The sequence below is a fragment of the Apostichopus japonicus genome, chromosome 16, assembly GCF_037975245.1.
Source record: "Apostichopus japonicus isolate 1M-3 chromosome 16, ASM3797524v1, whole genome shotgun sequence".
NCBI classification, from domain to species: domain Eukaryota; kingdom Metazoa; phylum Echinodermata; class Holothuroidea; order Aspidochirotida; family Stichopodidae; genus Apostichopus; species Apostichopus japonicus.
In genome coordinates, this window is record NC_092576.1 from 9,210,197 (window position 1) to 9,233,943 (window position 23,747).

Here is a 23,747-nt window from a genome sequence, read left to right on the forward strand (position 1 = left end):
AAGATGGTGTCTGGAATTATAAAATGCATGTTGAAGCAAAGAGGAAATGGATCTTAATGTAGTACTAACGTTTTAGATGATATGTCCTGCATCAGTAAGTAGAAGATCAAATGCAAAACTAAACTTGTTTTAAGAATAGGGTTGAGTTTATCTTTTTGTCATTTAATTGATACAGTCGCAGACTTCCAGAAATACCAAACGATGAAGATGAGAGCGGTGAATATGGTACATAATTATTAACATATAGGTTATTTTATGTTCAGACATTTTGAAATTTTCCTTTCCGTCGCAAATACAAGTTAATTTGTGTAGTAAATATATGATTCAGTGCAATGTATTTGTGCATGTGATTCAAATTACCTTCAATAGAGAGTTTATCAGGAACTAGATCTGAGAGTATGATTTCATCATTTTACCATGATGATAACATAATAAAACAAATCATAACACTTTCGAGATTCCTTTACATCCATGCAGTTATTTATCGAGATTCCTTTACACCACACCAAGGTATTAACTATTATGGTTTATCAAAGCATCTAAATATATAACCTAAAGTTAAAATCAAGATAGTTATTTCCCTTTCGTAGAAGGAAAGCGATTGAATTACCTTGTACTAGTGTGGTTTTAGCCTCTATACACGTAGTTGTTAATCTCGCAAAAGATACGCAAACTTACGCTTTACTATGATTCTGTTCTTTTCCACAAAGCTGAGATATGTGTTTGGGGAAATAACAAAATAAATTCGACATTCAAAGTACTTGTTGTAAGAATTGAGATAAGCACGTATCAATTTATGTTATTTATTTTATATTTGAATGTTAATTATATGTGTAAAGCTTAATCAACTTTCATCATGATTGTAGAAGTTAAGACTTAGGTTATATATTTATCAAGCAGTTAGTCACTATGCATGTAATATGTTGGAATTATTAATCGTGATGATACACTAACGCTTGTAATATTGTCCTTTTTTAACTAGCATATTATTCGGATTCAAAAGAAATATATTCCAAGACGCAGATGTTTAAGCTACAGGATGTGTGTGTTCTTACGAAACTTAACTTTGGTGATTTATACAAACGCTGGACAGGAACACTTACTCACAAAGACAATCTCAACAAATGTGTAGTTATCACCACGGAATCAGGTAATGCCACGTTACTAACAGTTTGTTTTAGTGACGGATATCTGCATCCATTGTCTATTGGTCACCGAAAATTACTTGTTGAAGTTGTTGGTACAGGTGACTCGACACGATGAGAAACTTAACATGTGTTTGTTGCACTGGCAATGTTCTATGTCATGGACAATATGAATATGATCGTAGAATTGTTGTGTTACTTTAATACAGGTATTTGCAGAAGGAGCAACATTAATGTCGAAATATAAAACATATGCCTACCTCTTAAATTGCAAGGAGATATACACCTACCGACTTAAACCATCATGAGTGTATGTTATAAGCAATTACAGTAGATAGTATGAACAGTTGAAATATTTGTGTCTACCTGATAGAACTTCCTAGCAACACTTTTGGACTTTGGTATTTCGCCAACATTTATTTTATTTTGTTAAAGATACCCGTATGAAGTATTGTATGTTGTATGAAATAAGACCATTTATAAAATGTCCTTCATAATACAATCTTGTCTGAATCATTACTAAATATGTTGTCTTATTTGGCATTGCTACAAGTTACATGATTATGATAATGAAACTTTTATTTAAAAAAGGAAAGAAATTCAACGTTATACTTTTATCACACTAAGAAAGGTAAAGACAATTTTTGTCGTGAATACAAAAGGCATTACATTTTAATTTCTATAAGCTGTTCTAACGTAACAATTTCTAACCGGATCACATCTTTAGTAACGATATTTCATAATGATTCGTTTTTGTTATTTATACACCTATAACAGGTAAAAATGAAACGAACAAACGTTTACATTGGAATGCTTTTGTGCGACGTCTTCTGGAACTACCCGCGAATTCCAAAAATCTTGTAGGAACAGAGGGGATATATATAGATGGAGGTATGGTAATTTAAACTTGATTGCATTTAGAAAGAATTTAAATAGACAAACTTACATTACTCTTAAAGTCAGTGTAGGATACCGTAGAATGTATTCCATATAATGATCTCCACTTCCGCTGCCCCTGTCGGTATTAACATACTTGGCAGACCCGAAGTGTTTGGGTGTAGTATGCAATTGAAGGGCGAGGAGATATGAAGAGATTCCCATCTATACAAAATAGAAGAACTTCAGGTCACTTAAACTTGACTAATCAAAAAGTCGATAATTAGCAATTTGAAGAGAGATACAATCACCTTTAATTATTCTCTAATGGAATTGACGGTGTCACTGTCAAATTTAGGGCAAACCGCATTTCTATTATCGATGGACACTTTGCCATGTGTATCAGTGAATATGATTTAATCAGCCTAGTTTATCTACAATGTGATTCAGAATATGTGGTATTAATTATCATGGACAATAGAATATGCCACTTGACAGAAGTCTTGGGCATGAAGACATCATTCGCTGTGACACATCACTCTCTTTGAATAATGTTCAATATTTAAAAACAGCCTCATATTATAGCTTTACCTCTACCGTGAAACATGCGCAGGAGCGATTGTTTGCTGTTAAGTTACTAGAAATAAATTCCACTTAAAACATTTCCGTTTAAATTAAAAAGTTGTTTTTTTGTTGTCATTGTTAGATCAGATTTATCTTCTACAAGAACACTTGGTCTGTCAAACCCTACAAACGTTGATGGCTGATGGTTGTTTTGAAACGAATTGGTCCTCATCGATGGCAAGGAATTTTATATTGGATGTCCTAGGAGGAATCACTTTACTGCAATCATATGGGGTAACGTATTGGCTCCCGTTTTTCGGTAGCATAAGAGTTTGCCCTAAAATATAGTCATGGAAATGGCTCTTATGAAAACATATCAATCACAGTTCTAAAATGATTGCATTCGCCATTGTTTCGTGCTTCATGTACATTCTTCGATTCCATTCTGTTCATAAACTTATCAAGTAGGAACGCTTTGTAATAGTTTCGAAGTCAATGAAAGTCAAAATCAGAAAGCGATTAAGGTCGAGAAAAGCCCAAACAATACCAACTCATTGTAAGCTTACAATTCCGTTTCAATTACAACCATTTCACAAATGATTTTTCATCGCGTTAGATAGTGACATGCGGATTCAGCTTCAATCATCTTAAGTCTGTTTCACTTCTAGCTTTCTTTCAACTTAAAAATTAAAGCTTACGGGCACCATTGAAGGAATTACGCTAATGAGTTTACTGATAGTTCCCTTCCCATGCATACAGATAAAACAGCACGATAGGAAGAGCAACGTAACATTTACGAAACGGACAAGCAAAGAAAAGTGAAAGTGTGGAAACTTTTAAGTAAAGTAACGAAGACAATATTTACTCAAATTTTACACTAAAATAGTCAGTCCCCAGTGGGGTTTGTCCTGGGTTGGTGATTCAAGATAAACATAGTGTTAAATGTATCCCGTTGTTGTAATTTGCTTTTATATATTCGCAAGTAAATTTGGAATATTGTCAGTATCATTAATCTTCACTGTTATTTTTGTACATGCCTTTGAGTTGCTAAACTGTAATGACACTAGTGTCACATTTTTTGCAGCTGTTGCATCCAGGACTATCAAGGAGTAAAATTCTTGTGACGAGTTCACGAAATTGTAAATTATATGACTTTTGTCTTCCCGACGACGCGTCATTAATTGTACGTTCGATCAAGTCAAAGGTAATACCACCACATATCAACACAGAACGACTATCATGTGATTAATGAATCCATTGTAACATTTAAGTTAGCCTGCCAGTAAATACCAACGTACTGAAGACTTCGAAATCTGCTATGAAATAATTGGTATTTGTCATTTCGAGTCAATTTATTTGAACCTTGCAATCGTCGCTTACAGTAACTAAATAATATTATGTTTGTTCCATTGCAATAGTTCATTTGACTTTGTTAAGTAATAATAATTTACCCTAATTTGACAGACATTTATCGCAGCAGTTCATTAGTAATGATCAATGAGATATTCCTAGGTTATTCACATAAGGCACACAAGCCTGTAGTGAAGAGAATTATTACCTGTCAGAAATATCTGACAACAAATTATTCGAAAGTAATTATGTAGGCCTATTCTCATGATTAAATAAAAAGTGAAAATCGTACGCGGGCAAACAAGTAATCGCTTCAGTAATGAATAAAATAGAGCCGAAACGAAAACCACGGAAGGAATAAAAAGAAAGTAGGAAAAAAGAATTTGAACCTTTGTGTTACTTTCTTTTATTACATATTGAGTTGTTTTTCCCCATTGAGGTGTATCCCTATTTCACAGCTATATTTATGTATTAAAGTCGATTGTTCATCATATATGTGTATTGACAGCATAAAGGGATTGTAAAGTAACAAACATGTCATATTTTCCCCACAAATTAATTGAGCAAAGATTACGAAGGTCCGTTGCACATTTAACTTATTAAACCTCCATTTTTATCACAGTTAGTATTTATCTTTGGATCACTTTAATGGTTGTATTGACAAATATAATTGAATAATTTGTTTACTATTTATAGGTCAAGTGCACACAAAACCAGCTTCCTTTGGAATCGTGGCAAAGAAATGAATATACCAAAGAGAGTGATATATGGTCTGCTGCAGTCGTTATCTGGGAAATAATGTCAAATGGTACTGTTTTGGAATCTTTTTGTTATTAATACAGTAACACATTACGAAATTAACAATTTAGAATAACACTCAGTTCAGTAATAGAGATTTGAAACCGGAAAAAAGAGAGATAATTCAAAAAGTATTATCCGCGTGCATGCTTACCACAAAGTTACGTCTTTTAAACGCAATCAATACATTAATAAGTCTGACGAGTACATATTTTATACTGTAGCAACAACATTCAAACAGTATGTTATGTGAAGGGTTAGCGGGATATCTTCATTAAGCGATAGGGATTTAACAAGGATCGATATGAGTCGTTTAGCAGACCTGTGACTCAGGCAAAAGCGTTAATAATGTGTTGAAATATTCACAATATTTATTTTAATTAAATGTTATACCTTACAGGCACGTCATTTCCAGGTCGTGACGAGGCAATCAGTGACTGGAGTTACAGAGCAAACCTCTCTGATTGCTCGACAACTAATTGCGAATTGAGGTATCGTTCTCTGTATAGTACCAGGTGTAATCGATATATATGTGAACGCGATATCTTAAAGTATAAGGTGTTTGAAGTGTCGTATTTTTTTAGTCCAATATACTGTCTTTATTAGCCTATACGTCCTATTGGTAATGAACTGGTATTTTTTACATCAAGCTACAGTGTTTCACCTACTTTCTGCAGGATGATTAGAAAGTATTTAATTTTTCACAATGCGAGGTTATACAGTGGCATTATTTTCGCATAAGCTTAAATGAATTGGTACAGTATGCCATGTCTGCCTTGGAAACGTTCAATCAATCCGTTCGCATATGCTTTACTACTATTTTCTGCACAGTAACAATCGAAAACATGTGATTGTAATCGCTGAAAGTATTTTGGTATTATGCAATATGATATTGTAACCGTCGCCGAAGTTCAACAAAGCTGCAACTCTGCAGTGTGAGTTAACAGTAGATGAATGCGGATCGAACTCTTGTACAGAATCTGAGAGGAATGTGCGACAGGCAGCAATAACTTACCTTAATCTTAATGTTCTTTAAACCTGTTGACCATGGCAACTAAATCAACTTGGCAATATGCGAGAGTGAGAAGCCTTAGTAATAAACTGCACTACCTTGAGCACATGAGCAATTCATTTTCCTACCAGTGAGTTATATTTCTCCAACAGTCAACAATACAAAATATAATTACTACGAAAATTCTTGTTTAAGTAACATAACCAAAAAAAAAACATATCCACCTGCAACTAAAACAATTGCATGCATCACAGTTTACCTGTTTAGACGCTATTTCCGGCAAATACGCGGAGGTAATAATGAAAGAAAGTTACCAGCTCCCGACGACTTAACATATTCACATACAGGCAGCTGTGGAGCTGCTCGGCTGACGCTAAATAAATCAGTTAGTCAGATCTATAGAAAATTAATATATGAAAAACTAACTCACCTGGTTAAAATGGGTGTTGGTAAGCTCCTTCAGACTGGTAAGGCCACTGGATGCTAGCATAATATTAAATTGTGCACAGAGCGGTGAGGCGTATACTACAGTCATTCCTGCTGTACTTAAATATAAAATACTACAGTAACTACGCGTTGGCGCTCACTAAAGCCTAACGCTGTACATGTACAAAGCTCGGCTATGTAGGTTTGACGTAAATGATAGGTACAAATGATGTAGAATTTCAAACGATCCGTTTCTGGGTTTTCGAAGCATAGAATCTAGCGTATTGCCTTTAATGAAAGGTAAATATCACCTAAGATGACGAGCCGAAACGACATCTACGGATGGATAGAATAAAGTAGTGATTTTACTGAGTAGAAAGTAGTATCGTATAACTGCGTAAATCGCCAAGAGGTGAACAAGGGAGAGAGTGAGAGGTTGGCGCTATTCCCTTATACAAAAATATAGGTTCTCCACACAGCCAAAGCGGCAACAATCGACAATAGCGGCTGACATTTAGTAATCTCTGCGTTATTAAGCGATACAAAAGAAAACGAAAAAAAGCAAGTAACCTAAAACGAAGCACTATTTTCCCTACATTATGCATGCGACTTTAGTCTACAACTTAAAGTTTCAGTGTGATATCCGCAATCCATGTTTTCTGCTTCAGGGATGAGCTTTTACGTCGATGCTGGCAAACAGACGTATCTAAACGGCCTTCAATCTTGGAACTGAGGAAGTGCTATGAACAGGTTTGATATAGATTGTTAAACTGTTTAACGGATTTCCTCTTCATATATGTCACATACTTCAATCACATACAAAGTTCACAACCTCCGGAACGATTCGGAGAAAACATGAATTGGTTCTATTAAATAAGCTACAATGAATAAATCCACAACGCTTCAACGAAATTTGAAAACACATTTAATCGTAATTTTCTTTCTGCTTCGTTCCTTCCAGATTTCATCGCAGAGCGAATTGGAGTCATCGTACATGACGATGTCATGATATAATAGTTATTATACTCACAACTTAACTACTATCGGCTCTCAGTCAGAAAAGGGAAAGCTGTAACGTCATGCAAAGTCCGGTAGTCAATATAGTTGGATTGGTATGAACATGGTATCTTCAAGTATAGTCACTTGGTTCGAATGTGTGTACAGTACTTCAATGGATGTCGTGTGTTTAATTACTTGTCTTTCATGCAATATAGCTCATTCATAGCTTGAAGCAATTTTAAAGCACAAAATACATGCTTGTGAGGGTTTCAATTTATGTGGAATTATTTCAAAATTATGGTCGCGTGTGGGAAGCGGGTCCACCCTCAGCTTCTTGGACTGAAATATTTCTGCTTATTCGTTGCGACTTAAGCACATGCCAGAAATAAGAGTTTAATTTCCTAGAAAGGAATCCCAGGACCGGAAGCTGCAAGTGCTTTCATGCATTTCCTTTGTAGCTATTTTAACTTAACCACACAAAACCACGCCATATAATCCAGTTTCATTGGAATCTATCTCAATTTGAGCTCATGTGTGGGTCCAATAAGTGACAACCAGGAAGGTATTTTAGCGTTACCAAACTAAATGAAATTTGGACGTGAGAGTCCTGTTTGTTTCTTCCCAGTCGACTGTGGGGTGGAGGTGTATATGAAGTCACAAATTTATAGTCGTACTGCATTATCAAAAGCTAGGTAACGTATGTATGAGCTGATAAGTTCTTCTTTGCACTCATTCAACAAGTCAATTGGCTTTAATATGATCTTTACGTTGTGTACAGGCCGATTGGACCGTATATATTTCCTTCTGTATGTTATATGTATATAGTTCATTTTGTATTTAATCCAGCCAAGCATTCGGCTATATGCAGTCACTCAATTAGGATTAAATCTAATGCTTTACCAAAAGCTATAATCTATACAGTTCTGTAGGCTACTGTATCATAGCATGTGAAAGTGGTTGTCAAGTTCTTATCCAAAACGTGTCATTACTGTGTATGATAGTTGAATACTGAGAAAACGTTACTGGATATGTTATTGCTTCTCTTACGTGGTTATAAAGCATACGTCACAAAGTGTGTGCATTATTAGATTGGACATCTACCTAAGTAGTATTTGTTCACCATCTTTTTATTTTGGCCATTTATTCCCTATCCTACAACCCACAGAGAAGAACAAAAAACTCCATCCCCATGTTTCCTGTGGTATGAACCTGTGGCGTGAGTAAGGTTTCAAAGGTGGGGCCAAGTTCAAGTTTCAAAAAAAGGGGCGTTGCCCTGGGATTATTGAATCAGTGGAGGAGGATCTGGGGTTCCTCTCTCAAAAAAATGGATGTATTTTGCGGCATATTTTGAAGATATAATTTAGGTCTGTTTGGAATATATAATTTAGGTCGGTATAAAAAGCTCTTAGCGCTAAATTGTGGTAATATACCGTCATAAATTCCCCAACAGGGCAGAAAGGGAATCTTTTTCCAAAGTAATTAATAATCCCATGCGAACAGTAGATGATTCGTCACTTGTCATCAGACCCATAGTAAATAGCTGCCTTTTGAGAATGAATTAGCTGTCCCCAATCAGAATTGGTAGAGGATGAACAGGATCTAAGCAGAGGTCAAGACAAGTCCTTCAACTATTTTAAAAGGGTTGAAAGGAAGTCCAAAATAGCTCTCCAACTGTAAGAGTAGCAGAACTACTGGAAACCTATCTAATTTGGGCAACCCATCACTTTAGGAGGAATATAAAACAACATCTCGTCTTATGCGGGAGGCCACGACAATATAAGCTGGATAAAGAAAACCAAGAAAAAAGCTTATGACTAACAAATCTATTTGTTTCTACAAAAAAAAAAAATAATAATAGAGTAATTGCACATTATTAAGAGAGAAATTCCTCTTAGAAAAACATGACATATGATTGGGTTTCCTTTTAAAATATAATTTCAGTTTTGCATCTTGTCATTAAATATTTATGTCATGTCTAACCGCAACGACAAACATATCTGCTTCCTTAAGATAAAGGATTACCTGAAAACAGCAATCTGATTTTGAAATTTGTGCCAATGTATGATCCAATAAACTTTACAAAATGGTTGTGGATAATTATAAAATCACATAATTGAGTACTACAGATCTTTGCAAGGAGTAAATTAGAGTACAGACGATGTAGAATTCTACTGATACACACAAGCTTTTGTCAATTCAAAATTTGATCAAAATTACATACAAATACACAGCTGGCAAAAGGCACAATTGTCATCAAACTCAACTTGAAAAACAGTTACTATCACACTTCATTTGAAAATAATACCATCTACTGATGAGACAAGATGATCTTCTGAGGCTTCATTGCATCAAAAGTAGTTTAGTTTAGTAGAAAAAAAGGATCAGGAGGGACACTGAAGTCCCAATCAAGGACCATATAGACTCACTCAGACCCGATCACAATGCTTAAAGTGCTTGTCCAAAGCATTCTTAAACCCACTGACACTACTAGCAAGTACAACTTTCTCAGGCAAACGGTTCCACTCATTCACAATCCTATTAGAAAAAAAAGTTATGCCGAATATTAATCCTACTTTGTGACTTTTGGAGTTTAAGACAATGACCTCTGTACAACTACTATTAGCAAACATGAAAAAGCCGGTAAAATAAATTGTCAAAACCATACACAATTTTGAAAACCTGAATCAAGTCTCTGGTTCCTCATATTTTTCAATTAAATATACATAATTTCACACTGCCATTTCGGTTTTTCATTTTAACAAATGAAATCATTATTGAAACCCAAACATAATGAAGACTAGATCTCCTTTACAGTTTATATACAAAATCCTGCAAATTATTTTCATATCTGCTTTAAAATACCAAAAATGATATGTACCAAATCCTGCTACTTTGCTCACCGCAGTGAGTCAATTGGCTATAGCAATGCCGTACAATCTATAACCTTTTAACAAACGAAATCTTTATTAACAGCCCAAACCAGTGAAGACCAGACCTTTGCAGTTTATACACATAAGTAATTCCACTGATTGTAGTCAGTTATAATAAACCATCTCTATTGCTCACGTAAACGAACATGGTTGGGTTGGGTCTAGTGCAAATTTGTGAGCTTTAAAAAGATGTATGCAAAACCAAAGCCACAACCGGCTAATAGTTTCATACTTTCACAACACATCCTCTTTCACTGAAAGGGCTTAACTGCATTCACAACTTGAATGAGAGCAGGGTCTATTTTATATAAGAATCCCAAAAAAGTCCTTAAATAACTTTGTTTAAGTATGTTGTAAACTACAGTAGAATGCTCAGCAGATGCTTGCTCTATAAACATGTTCTATTGTTATTATTATCATATCTGCTTTGAAATACCAAAAATGATATGTACAGGAATGTAATGTAATGTTATTGAAAAAGCTTATGAAGTTGCCTGGAAAGCCCTTCTTTGTATAAAATGACAGAAGAGCCTGGCCTACTTTGGCATCTATGTGGAGTTCCATGTATTAGACCATAAATGTGAATACATCTCAGCACAACCACCAATCACATCATCTTTTGGTCGCTATCGGTTGGATAACTGGCCTCTTGTAACTTATTGTACTTCCTGCCACTGTGATGAATATTCAGTTTGCTTCAACTAATCTTGTGCGTGTAGTACCTGCTTTTCCTTTTCATACTTTTATTTTTGACAAGCATTGTTACCTCTGGCACAACATCAATGGTATCTAACAATTTGTCTTAAGTAACTTTGGTAACTGTGGAAGTACTTGTAAAAATGACCATGGAAGTATGTGTATGTAACCATGTAGCAATGTAAAAAATGATGCCAATCATTCAACATCAAATTTTGGTATTTACTCAAGGTTCATAGCTGATTTTTCATCATACAGCAGCTTGCTGCATCATACAGCAGCTCATCATACAACATCTTATTAATGCTTGTAGTTCCCAAAGGTCTCTGATGCCATGCTGCTATTGAGACTAGATGACAAACCTAGATGAAAAGAAAAACACACAAACTGTTTCAGGTAACTTACCTTGATGAAACAATTTATTTTGCACTAAGAATGTTAAAACTAATATTTTAAACAGGGGTCCAGGATAGTAATTTTAAAAAGCACTAATAGAAGATCTGCTGTAATGTACCTATATATTACATGGGTGAATCAGACACAAAGGGTTGGAGGGGGATGGGGTTAAAAAAAGACAAGCATTTCATGTTACCTGTTTATGAGATAAGTAATACTTGAAATGTTAGATCAATAAGCAACTGGTAAAGCCATCTTGATTAATTGTGTGGAGCCAATAGATCCACCTAGTCATGATCAGATATATTCAGATTTTATTTGGCTCTGTATGAACATTTGATATGTGGAAAGATAAATGCACAAAGGCATTTACAAATACAATATCATTCAACGTTATCTTTGCAAAGGTTTCTCCTTGAATCTGAAGACATATTTAGTGTCATAATTCTACCAGTCCTTCTATTCAACCGATCTACATCCACTTAAAATCATTGAGAAACATGTCTCTATTTAAACTCAACAAAAAGTCTGGGCAAACTATTTGTAAGAAATGAATTAAACTACCGCTGATTAGCTTAATCAAAGCCAGATCATACTTGAATGTTGACCCTGTCCTTCAAAACGTTGCTGTAAACAAGGAACCACAAGCACCATTAACACAATTTAGAAAGTCCTACTGAAAAATTCTATTTTTCTATGTTCCCACAATTATATTGCGCTTTGTAACAAAAAATAACACATCCGTACTGACCTGAATCTGTGAGTGTCTCCTGTCAAAATAAAAATGTAAGGCAATGTTGCATATAAAGATCAACTAATGTATCAATTTGGAATACCAAAGTTTTGCAATTGGTTCTGTAAATTTAACATTGTTTACACAAAACTACACCAAGAAAACAAAGCCAAATGAATAAATGATTCTTTGTCACTTTTTGTATGAGAATAATTCATGGATCAAAGCAGACAAGATTTCAAGTTTAGACCATTGCCGAATTCATATGATCAGCAAGGTCCTCACTTTCACGCTTATCTGCTTACAACGCAAATGATTGATCTCTGACATGACGGGCAATTCAAATGCCATTAAATACAATTTCATATAAAGAATAAATATCACATTTCGACCATTGCTGACCTTTTCATCTCTACAATAAACAATGAATATCTTCAGCTGAAAATGGGGCATCCTCTTGCAAATTCTACATGCAAGATTCCATTTGGATTCCATTTCGGATTCCATTAGGGAGGTATTGGGCTCAAAGCAAAATGTCGCACATACATACATGCATGCCATCACCAATAGCATAGATTCCTGTTGCCTCTGGCAAGAAAGCCAAAATCCAACCAAATCACATTCATTTATAACATTCCCTTGTTAAAATGTCAACAACAAAAAAGTTTTATGAACTATAATCTTATTCTAAATAATACTTAGTAGGTTGGAAACTTGACTAAACACAAAGAGCTCCTTTAAGTAACCATTGCTTTACAATTCTGTCCACCACGGTTGAACTCCCATAATTAGTCCTCAACCAATATTTTACCAATATTTCATCAAAATCCAAGAAAATCCAAGAAAAGTTGGGCTCAAAAAATGCAGTTTATGTGTTTGGACAAACCTAATAGACAGACAGTGGAACTGATAGACGTACAGATGCGCAGAACAATCCTAACAGCATGCTATTAATTGAATATGTTCAGATGTTCCAATTGTTTTCCAACTGTAGTTAGCATTATATGTCTGTGGTATAACATTTATTACAACACTATAGTTAAAGCCTTTGTTACCACTTCAAAAGCTGTTGTTATTCTGAACCATCACTGATTTCTTACAATATAGATATGTATATTTAGCGAAATGTTAAATTTATAGAACTTTAACATCAAAATTTCCTAACATGCTATTTTTCATCCTAGATGGATAATGGATATAGTTTTGTGATTTAAAGCCACAAAAGTTCTGCTATGAAAATTGTTGCCAAACAAATTCTTCGGTCACCAAATAATCTTACCAGAAGGGAGATGAGAGTGGTACACTTTTGAAGGATCTCCTTGTTCTGACTTGTGACATCAATGTTATCTTTCAAGAAATGAAAATAAAATACAGTGAAAGATGTCATGTAACAGTTAAGCACTTGTTTCTTAAGAAAAGTCAAGAAAAGTTGTATACATGCTTATTGAATAACAGAAAAATTTCAAGTATTTCTAGAATAGTAAATGAATGGCAAGTGAAAAGTGGTTGGTAAAATTTACCAAATACACAAACTATGAATACACCTACATTTTCAAACAATATATTACAGATAAAGAAAACTATTTCTGCTACTTACCTTCGTTGTTTGCTGGTTGCTGCAACAGAAATGTCAGAATGAAGTAAGGTCAGAGATTCAAAAGGATTGTAAACATGGTGAGAAGATATCAAAACATGTAAACTTGATCAATAATAGTTTTAACTCTTCTTCTCCTTTATTCATGTCATATATTGGGGATAACCAGTCTTCGGAAGCAGCAAATGATGAACAAGACAATGTCAGCTAGGTTTAATGCTTTTTATTGCATGTCTCTACTTTCACCAATGACGAACAACCATTCTCATTATTGAGAAGAAAAGCAACCTCCAACAGTTGACCAAGTAACCTTGCTACTCTGCCTATTAAACCTCACTATCGACACCATTAATCATCTGTACATAATACCAATAACCTGGACACCAAAGATGGGAAAAGGTCTTCAACATGTCTTGCAATTTAAAACAAAAGTCTCATCTCAGTAAAAAATATCATCTTGACCATAGCAGTATCTAGGAGGAAGTGACCCAACCTCATTTGCCCACAGGCCTTCTCACTGGTATAAATATAGCCTACTTTCCTCACAATAACAGTGTGGTTTTCAGGATATGGTAAACAAAAACCATACCAGAGCTGGTTTTTATAAACTTAGTTAAGAATAAATGGACATTACTAGTTAATGTTCTCAAATAAAACAGAAGGAACCTGCACTAAACTCAGACTGTCTCCAGAACACTGGACCTAAGCCCATTTTTCAGAAAAGGGTTGGCAATTAATATCCTTTCGGCATACATTTCCACATTTGAATTGACATAAAGATTTCCCACAGTTTGACCCACGGAGTTAACATGGCCAATGCTACTGGTGCACTGTGATAAACTCCTGTTTGACTTCAACCTAACAAGCAAAGATAAGTAGGATGGTCTCTTAAAGAGAGGCACACAAAGGCTGCTGGGAGAAGTTACTATGTACTGCGACCAATGTCATGTTTTCCCTTGTAATATGCACAAAATGACACCTGAACTATACTGTTGTACTGCATATTGTGCAACTTCACGGAAAGAATTGCTGTAAATATGAACAAGCCTCTCGGAGAGGCAGTTTGGAAGCATCCTTTCATTAGGCTGCCAGTAGCTTCACATAACTTTTGACATTATATTACTGTGCCCTCCGTTTAAGCCACTATCAGCTGATTATTGTTACCAGCTTTATTCAAAATTAGATTCATAGCCAAATGATGAACCTTAGGACATCCATGTGTTTGTATGCTCTATTTTCTGGTAAAATGCAAAGCAGAAATGAGAAAACAAAAAAGTAACAAAGACAATGATCTACAAGTAAACTAAACTTTTGTTTACACAAACAGATAACTGCATCAACGGTAGGTACATCCACCAAAGCAAAAATTTGATAATTTCCAGAAATACATAAACCTTCCCTGATTATTTCTCAAAGCAACTGAAAGTCAGAAAAATATCTCACCAGAGGTATCTCTTCTTCTTGCCTACTTGAGTGTTCAGCTGCACCAGCCTCTTCAAGATCTGTGAGAAAGATAAAAGCTTTGATATCCAGTGTGGGCAATGACTTTTTACCTCTACAAAACATCAGGATTATTGTTCTTAAGAAGAGGACCCCAACAAAGTTCATCCAAGCTTTACTTACAGGAATAACTGTTAACAATTTTCTCTGGCTTTGATCTCTCTGGTGACCTCAAATGGCCTTTGAACTCTCCAGCAATGGATAAGTGTCTTGTCCTCACTAGAGTGGATCCACATACAATGTATGAAGTCTACTCAAATTTAATTTGTGAGTTACCATGTTCCTAACCAATGTCTCCCCCACGCCCCCAATGTCTCCCCACCCCCCCCCAGCACTGTCCTAAAATTGTTTTGTGGTCAGATGTACAACACACACAATATTATTACCAAAATATCACAAATCCACCGTTGGTCCTTTTGAGAACCTGTTGAGGACCAGTTGTCTGATATGAGCAAGAGTTGGCTCTTTTAACAGAACTCACAGAATCATCCTAACTGTACTTATTAATAATTTTAACAAAACCAAACAAAACCTTGATCTCTAATAACTTAGCACACAAAGGTTACAGAGGAGTCAGCTTATGGACAATTTAGATCGGAATATGGCCACGAAAATTAAAATAACCAACTTGAAAGTAGCTACAGTACTGATTTCGTTTAACTCCCGTTAAAATTCGTGGAATGAAAAATAACCGAAATTCTTCGTTTTTTATCGAAATTCCCCGATTTTTATCGAATTTTATCGATTGGTTATCTCAGTCATTTCCTTCGTGGAATTTTCATCGATACGTTGAAATTCTTTTTTAAACGAAATAGAAGATCAATATGTGGTTACGCGAAACGTCGGAAAACGCGTAACTTCGTTTATTAATATCAGTTAGACTTTGGTTCAGTCGTTTGAAAGAGGGAATATTTACAAAAGCATTCTCATGCTTACATGAGTAGTAACACTCAAAGAAATGTGTAGTTAAACTGACGGGGGACGTTTTCTGACTGTGAACCCCAAACACAGTGACATAAGTCTTAACTTGGCCAGGCAATTTTAGAGGCTGCAGTACAAGCTATGTACCATGAGGCACCCTTCCAAATAAGTTGAAGTTCTGTTTAACCATTTAAATAACAATGAATGGACATATAAACTTGGTTTACTTGCAGATTACGAAAAATATTTATTTTTAAGAGATGTAAATTTGGTTTTTTATGAGAGTTGAAGTATGAAACTTTGTTTCCGAGCGAAAACATGTTACTTGAAGCAAAATAAAGATGCCCCGCCCATTCTGCGAGGACGCTTCCATTTTTCAAAAAGGCGTTTTCTCTTTTTATTTTTTCTATTTTGTTTACATTTTAAACATGAAAATTATTTAAAAATATGTGAAGAACTGAGTAATGTACTGCAAACTATCTATAAAAAACAGAAAAACGATGTTTTAGGCATGAATAATGTGTTCAATATAACTAAAGTAGTAGGCCAATAGTCATAAGCTCATGATAGTGTCGTCAATTCGTTTTCTCAGTTTATATTTGCGACATATATCACCCGTGTACATCGATCAATGGCATGTTGAAATCCCGTGTGAAAATATGTTGACCCCAATAGACGCAAATGGTCGTTCTAGAAAGTACCATCATAACATTAACAACACAAGGCCAGTTTGCTCTCTTAGGTCTGCACGTGTACAGCCATTTTTTTCACACATGGTATTATGCTGTGCATGCATTGCGGGCGGGATTGCGGCAAACATAAAAGAAAATGAATGAAAATGAAAAACTTACGATATTTTTCACAAATATTGATGCTTAGATAAGTGCTTCCTCATAATCAATGAGCCGCCCTAAAATTCGCTCCGCTTACGTAAAACTTCTATATATATAACACATGGAAAAACCCGAGATTTTACACACATAATTCCCACTGACATTGGTCACAGAACATAAGTAGGTCATTGAACTTTGCCCAAGTTCATCGCACCATGGGAACGACACAACACATTGAACATGATGTTACATCTCCCGCCATCTGGACGCCGAGTGTAAATTTTGATGTTATATGCAAATTATGAATGGTACTGCGCAGCGCGATTAAAACAACCTATTGCGACACAAATTTTGGGAAGCTGTTGTTGAAGTAACTTTTGTATCAAATGTAAGGTACTGTATCATGTATGTGACACAAGAGAAAGAAAATGAAATCGGAGGCTGCTCAAACCAGTTTCAACTTGATTTTTACAACCCATCGCAAAACATGTGCGTGCGTAATTTGTTTTCTTAACATGACTTTTAATAAGTAAGCAGGAAAGGTGGGTAAGTTTACTAATTTAGTTTTTGTTTAAAATCTTGTGATAGATAGACAAATATATTGTTTTTTCTTCAAAAGTTACGATGTTGCCGAAGGCCGAGTGATATAAATTCAGTGATCTGAACTTCTGAAGACCACAAATACTGATCATGTGTGTTATTCTTTTCAGCAATTATTACACGAAAGGTTCGCAATATTATTGGGCCTAATTAGTAATTAACATACATTGATCGTTGTCCTGTTGCCTGAATTGCTACCTGCTGGAAAAAAACCTTAATTATTGTACTCATGTCCTATTTTCATTAAAAGTCGAGTGACTGTGCGTCGAAAAAACCGCGATCGGGAAACGGCGTTTAAACGTTTAACCGACCGGCAGGCGATACGGTGAAACGGTTAGCGAAATATCTGTTAGGTCACACCCTTACTTAAACACACACAAAAACGACCTTATTGAATGAAAATATACTAAAAACCATATCGCAAAAACACAAAATCGCTTATAACTCGAAAACGGAAGGAGATATCGACTTTTGTCGGCTCTAAAGGGATTTCCTAAGCCGAATTTTGATGCACTCTATCCACCTGTGAAATTTATGAGCTTCTCTGACGTAAGCTGCAGTACGTAATTTCTCTATACCAGTTCCGCGAAATTTATTTACTGTACGCAATAAGCATCGTTCGTTATGTTTTCTTTCACAACGAATATTCAAAGTTGTGCTCCACACGCTTCACAGATATTGTTTTATGTCGTTCATTTTCAATTCTACTTTAAAATTACCTTTTTCGAACGATGCATTGCATGCTTTATTAAACATTCCTGATTAGTAAAACTAAGGAAGGATATTCAAATATGTATTATTTTCATTTGATATGATTTTATGAGCTGTTCCACTTGAAAAACGATGATAAAACCGAAAAACAAAACATTTACTTCTCATGTGACGCATACCGGGAGACTCATAAAAACTTCCCCTTCTCATTAAATTAAATGTACATGCCGTCAGGCCAGTTGAAAGCCGTCAGGCCAGTTGAAAGCCCTCCCTACTAATGTTTGATCAGCTCTTCCAAATATACAATACTCAAATAAGCAATGAAAATATATTCATTGTACACAGATTTCTACCCAACGTGGGCCCCAAGTCACTGCTTTATTTTCTTAGTAGTCATGGAAACAATTGTTTGCAACTCTCTTGCTGGCCAGGTGTTTTCATGTTTTATTAATAGCACGACTTCTGATTGGTTCATTCAAGATAAACTTTCTATCCCTGCTGGATTGTTCTACTTATAATATGAATGAATATTTGGTTTTCAGGTAACATCCATTCCATTACGAACAGTAGGGGTAAAATAATGTTTGCTTCTAGAGGCAGCCAGCCAAAGGTTCAGATAAATACTATGCTAATTAACAGATGGTAGGCGTGAATTTGACAAAGCCAGGTTTATGATTGTACTAAGCCTCTCAAAAAAAGTTTGGTGGTGGGGATATCCAGGGTAGGGAATACACATGTTAGCAGCAAACTGCAGGTGGCCCAGACCCAGGCTGCGACCTAAATACCAGGGCAGTCCATCTGCATTCGCGGGCAACTTACAGTAACGGGTTAGGGGGAAAATAACAGGATGTTTTTTTATTTTGCGTGCATTGAAGCTGGGGGAGATTTTTTGGACGGAATGCGCTCTCAGAAAAGTTTGTTTAGTGAGTGAGGTTCTGTAGTAAACGGTACTGTAGTACGTCAAGTAACACAGGAATTTATTAGAAATAAAGATCTCTTTGATATCCAGCTACGACTGTTTCATTGTGGATATTTTTTTTTTTTATTTCTTGTTTTTCTGACGCTGCGTTCCTTGCTGAGGTAACCTAAACTTATCTTAGTTTAATACTAGCCTATAACTTAAGAGTCGTAGAATGTGCTTATTACGATCCATCAAGACTAGTTTTTATTATCCTAGCCAAATCATTTTTCAAACACCTAGTACAGAACTTACTCTATCTACAATCAAACTTTTGTAACATTTGTAATATTCCTCTACAACTTCTGGTAGAGTCTGAAAACGGCTGTAGTTAAACTAAGGATTCAACGCAAGTCACAACCTTGATATGTCTAGAATTGCCTTTGCGGTTTTTGATCGCGATAACTTTCTTGGAAATTTCGTTGAAACTTCGTTGACAACCGTGCCCGCAGTAGTCTAAATCTTGTCAACGAAATTATTCGTTTTTAACCGATTTTCAACTTTTTTTTATCGATTTTCAACGTTGGTTATCAATCGTTGATTATTTTTCAACGGGAGTTAAGCGAAATCAGTATATACTGTAATACAGGTCTCTGGAGGTCAACCTGAGGTCATAGGTCACCCAAATGCAGGTCGACTATTGGATTACAATAGCGTAACTCTCAACCTTGATGGACATTTGGTGCTCAAGTTATTGCAACAAGAGCCCAAGGGCACTGTGGTTCCTTGCTTGGGGTATATGACAATACACATAATATTATCAAGCAAGATTGGGCTCAAATAGTCCAAGTAATAGTGGTGCTACATGTACCCATAAAGTAACCAACACTATAGCCAACACTTTTGTGATCACAATATGTGATCGGATTTTTGATCAAAAGGCACTTTTGAAATCTAAATGTGGCGTCAAAAATGTAAGAATAAGGTCACCTACAAGCAGGTCAACAGATATGATAACATTGGTGACCTCAAATGACATGACCTTTAAGTTTGAAAATGTTCCACCACCCCATTCACAACTTGTCCCAAAATATCGACCATGTCACACCTTGGCATTGGGATTTAATTGCATTAAATGTCTAAAAATTAACTTTGAGCTTGTATACGTAACTTCACACACAAAGGTCACACGTAGATCAACCCATTGACATTTTTGATCAGTGAGACCTAAATAGAGCATCAAAACTGTAAAAATTCAAACATTTTTTCTTTGCCCATTTTCTCCTCCCAAAATACTAGTTTTTAGCATTAGCTGACCTTTGATGACCTTGGATCACATGACCGCTAAGTTTGAAAATATTCCCCTATACCATTCACAACTTGTCCAAAAAAATTAACCTTGTCACACCTTGGCACTGGGAGTTATATTGCATTAAATGTCTGAAAATTAGCTTTGACCTCGCATAACTTCACACACAAAGCTCATCCGGGGGTCAACCTATTGACAATTATAATCAGAAGGTACCTTTAACATCTGAAAATAGCATCGAAACTGTAAAAATCCACAAACCAAGAAAAGGTCACCAGAGGTCAAATTGAGGTCAAGGGTTACCCAGATGCGGGTCGACAATTGGATTACATTGAAGCAACTCCCTACCCAAACTGACAATTCGTTCTCAAGTTATCGCAAAATACTAGTTTTTAATCAATAATTGACCTTTGGTGACCTCAGATCACATGACCATTAAGTTTGAAAATATTCCCCTGTACCATTTGCAACTACTCCAAAAAAATCAACCGTGTCACACCTTGGAACTGGGAGTTACTGTATTGCATTAAATGTCTGAAAATTAACTTTGACCTCGTATAACTTCGCACATGAAGGTCACACAGGGGTCAACCCATTGACATTTATGATCAGAAGGTACCTTTGACATCTGAAAATAGCATCCAAACTGTAAAAATCCACAAACCACGAAAAGGTCACCAGAGGTCAAATTGAGGTCAGGGTTACCCAGATGCGGGTCAACAATTGGATTACATTGAAGCAACTCCCAACCCCAACGGACAATTTGTTCTCCAGTTATCGCAAAAATACTAGTTTTTTATCATTATTGACCTTTGGTGACCTCGGATCACATGACCGTTAAGTTTGAAAATATTCCCCTGTACCATTTGCAACTACTCCAAAAATATCAACCGTGTCACACCTTGGAACTGGGAGTTATTGCATTAAATGTCTGAAAATTAACTTTGACCTCGTATAACTTCGCACATGAAGGTCACACCCCCCGGGGGTCAACCCATTGACATTTATGATCAGAAGGTACCTTTGACATCTGAAAATAGCATCGAAACTGTAAATATCCCCAAAACACGAAAAGGTCACCAGAGGTCAAATTGAGGTCAACGGTCACCCAGATGCGGGTCGACAATTGGATTACATTGAAGCAACTCCCAACCCCAACGGACAATTTGTTCTCCAGTTATCGCAAAAATACTAGGTTTTTATCATTAATTGACCTTTGGTGACCTCGGATCACATGACCGTTAAGTTTGAAAATATTCCCCTGTACCATTTGCAACTACTCCAAAAATATCAACCGTGTCACACCTTGGAACTGGGAGTTATTGCATTAAATGTCTGAAAATTAACTTTGACCTCGTATAACTTCGCACATGAAGGTCACACCCCCCGGGGGTCAACCCATTGACATTTATGATCAGAAGGTACCTTTGACATCTGAAAATAGCATCGAAACTGTAAATATCCCCAAAACACGAAAAGGTCACCAGAGGTCAAATTGAGGTCAACGGTCACCCAGATGCGGGTCGACAATTGGATTACATTGAAGCAACTCCCAACCCTAACGGACAATTTGTTCTCCAGTTATCGCAAAAATACTAGGTTTTTATCATTAATTGACCTTTGGTGACCTCGGATCACATGACCGTTAAGTTTGAAAATATTCCCCTGTACCATTTGCAACTACTCCAAAAATATCAACCGTGTCACACCTTGGAACTGGGAGTTATTGCATTAAATGTCTGAAAATTAACTTTGACCTCGTATAACTTCGCACATGAAGGTCACACCCCCCGGGGGTCAACCCATTGACATTTATGATCAGAAGGTACCTTTGACATCTGAAAATAGCATCCAAACTGTAAATATCCCCAAAACACGAAAAGGTCACCAGAGGTCAAATTGAGGTCAACGGTCACCCAGATGCGGGTCGACAATTGGATTACATTGAAGCAACTCCCAACCCTAACGGACAATTTGTTCTCCAGTTATCGCAAAAATACTAGGTTTTTATCATTAATTGACCTTTGGTGACCTCGGATCACATGACCGTTAAGTTTGAAAATATTCCCTGTACCATTTGCAACTACTCCAAAAATATCAACCGTGTCACACCTTGGAACTGGGAGTTATTGCATTAAATGTCTGAAAATTAACTTTGACCTCATATAACTTCGAACACGAAGGTCACACGGGTGTCAACCCATTGACATTTTTGATCGGAAGGTACCTTTGGTATCCAAATCTAGCATCAAAACCAAACATTTTCTTTTTTGCTCGTTTCCTCACAAAATAAGCACATTTTTTCTAATGTGACCTTTGACCTTTTAACCTTGGTTTCAGATGTAGTTTAATCTCCTGATTCCAAAAAACAAAACGACAAGTCTGTACAACCATCCTAACTCCGACGGAAAAACTTTGACCCCATATAACATCGCACATAAAGGTCACACGGGGTCAACCTATTGACGTTTATGATCAGAAGGTACCTTTGACATCTGAAAATAGCATCAAAACTGTAAAAATCCCCCAAAACACGTAAAGGTCACCAGAGGTCAAATTGAGGTCAAGGGTCACCCAGATGCGGGTCGACAATTGGATTACATTGAAGCAACTCCCAACCCTAACGGACAATTTGTTCTCAAGTTATCGCCAAAATACTCGTTTTTTAACATTAATTGACCTTTGGTGACCTCAGATCACATGACCGTTTAATTTCAAAATGTTCCCCTAACCAGTTCACAACTTGTCCCAAAATATAAACCATGTCGCACATTGGCAACGGGAGTTATTGCTGTTTTTAATATATTGGTTTTTGGCATCTAACTTTGGCATCTAACTGACCTTTGTGGGCACCAAAAACAATCTTCCTCTTACTACAGTATGTGCTATCCACCCACCAAGTTTGATCATGATACATCTTTTCCTTATTGAGATATCGTGTACACAAGCCAAGCGTCACATACACACACACACACGCCAAGTTGAATGCATAGGTTCCTTGCTTGCACATGGCCGTTCTGTTTGGAAATGATTCCTTACCCTATTCACAACTACCCTAAAATATAAACCATGTCGGACCCTGTCAATGAGAGTTATTGCTGTTTCAATATTTTGGTTTTTGGCCTCTAACTGACCTTTGATGATCTTCACAGGCACCAAAAACAATAGAGCACACCTTCTCACTATGGCAGATCTATATACCAAGTTTGAGTTTAGTCCAACTTTCCTTGTTGAGTTACAGTGTAACCAAGCAAGTGTCACAGACACACATACATACACACCCTAACACAAACAAACCTGACTACGTACTGTAGGTTCCTTTGCTTAAGCAAGAAACCAAACAGGGAGCAAGATCTAAAGAAAGAATGCAAAGTCTTGTAAAAAATTTCTCACTACAAGAACTCCTCCCTTGACTTCAGTAAAGTTTAACCAGTTCTAGAACAATTCTTGGAGATA

At 36.1% G+C, this 23,747-nt stretch overlaps 2 protein-coding genes across 17 annotated transcripts in view; one reads left to right on the top strand and one right to left on the bottom strand.

Moving 5' to 3' along the window:
* Nucleotides 1-8,126, top strand: part of LOC139981986 (tyrosine kinase receptor Cad96Ca-like) — a 196,139-nt gene extending 188,013 nt beyond the window's left edge. For all 4 annotated transcript variants that reach the window (XM_071994477.1, XM_071994478.1, XM_071994479.1 and 1 more), the window contains 9 exons: nucleotides 176-225; nucleotides 983-1,150; nucleotides 1,923-2,036; nucleotides 2,728-2,879; nucleotides 3,670-3,789; nucleotides 4,632-4,743; nucleotides 5,134-5,224; nucleotides 6,840-6,921; nucleotides 7,133-8,126. In XM_071994477.1, the coding sequence (XP_071850578.1) occupies nucleotides 176-225; nucleotides 983-1,150; nucleotides 1,923-2,036; nucleotides 2,728-2,879; nucleotides 3,670-3,789; nucleotides 4,632-4,743; nucleotides 5,134-5,224; nucleotides 6,840-6,921; nucleotides 7,133-7,180 (937 nt within the window). In that variant the 3' untranslated portion in view covers nucleotides 7,181-8,126. The remainder of the gene's footprint in view (nucleotides 1-175; nucleotides 226-982; nucleotides 1,151-1,922; nucleotides 2,037-2,727; nucleotides 2,880-3,669; nucleotides 3,790-4,631; nucleotides 4,744-5,133; nucleotides 5,225-6,839; nucleotides 6,922-7,132) is intronic.
* LOC139981981 (uncharacterized) overlaps nucleotides 1-23,747 on the bottom strand; it is a 471,811-nt gene that overhangs the window by 278,536 nt on the left and 169,528 nt on the right. The window contains exons 14-18 of one of the 13 annotated variants that reach the window (XM_071994461.1): nucleotides 14,963-15,021; nucleotides 13,523-13,541; nucleotides 13,205-13,272; nucleotides 11,944-11,962; nucleotides 8,979-11,158 (exon numbers count right to left, since the gene is read on the bottom strand). The exons of the other annotated variants lie outside the window; for them this stretch is intronic. Of the exons in view, the coding sequence (XP_071850562.1) occupies nucleotides 11,097-11,158; nucleotides 11,944-11,962; nucleotides 13,205-13,272; nucleotides 13,523-13,541; nucleotides 14,963-15,021 (227 nt within the window). The 3' untranslated portion in view covers nucleotides 8,979-11,096. Of the gene's footprint in view, nucleotides 1-8,978; nucleotides 11,159-11,943; nucleotides 11,963-13,204; nucleotides 13,273-13,522; nucleotides 13,542-14,962; nucleotides 15,022-23,747 lie in introns of those variants that run through there. 13 annotated transcript variants of the gene reach the window in all.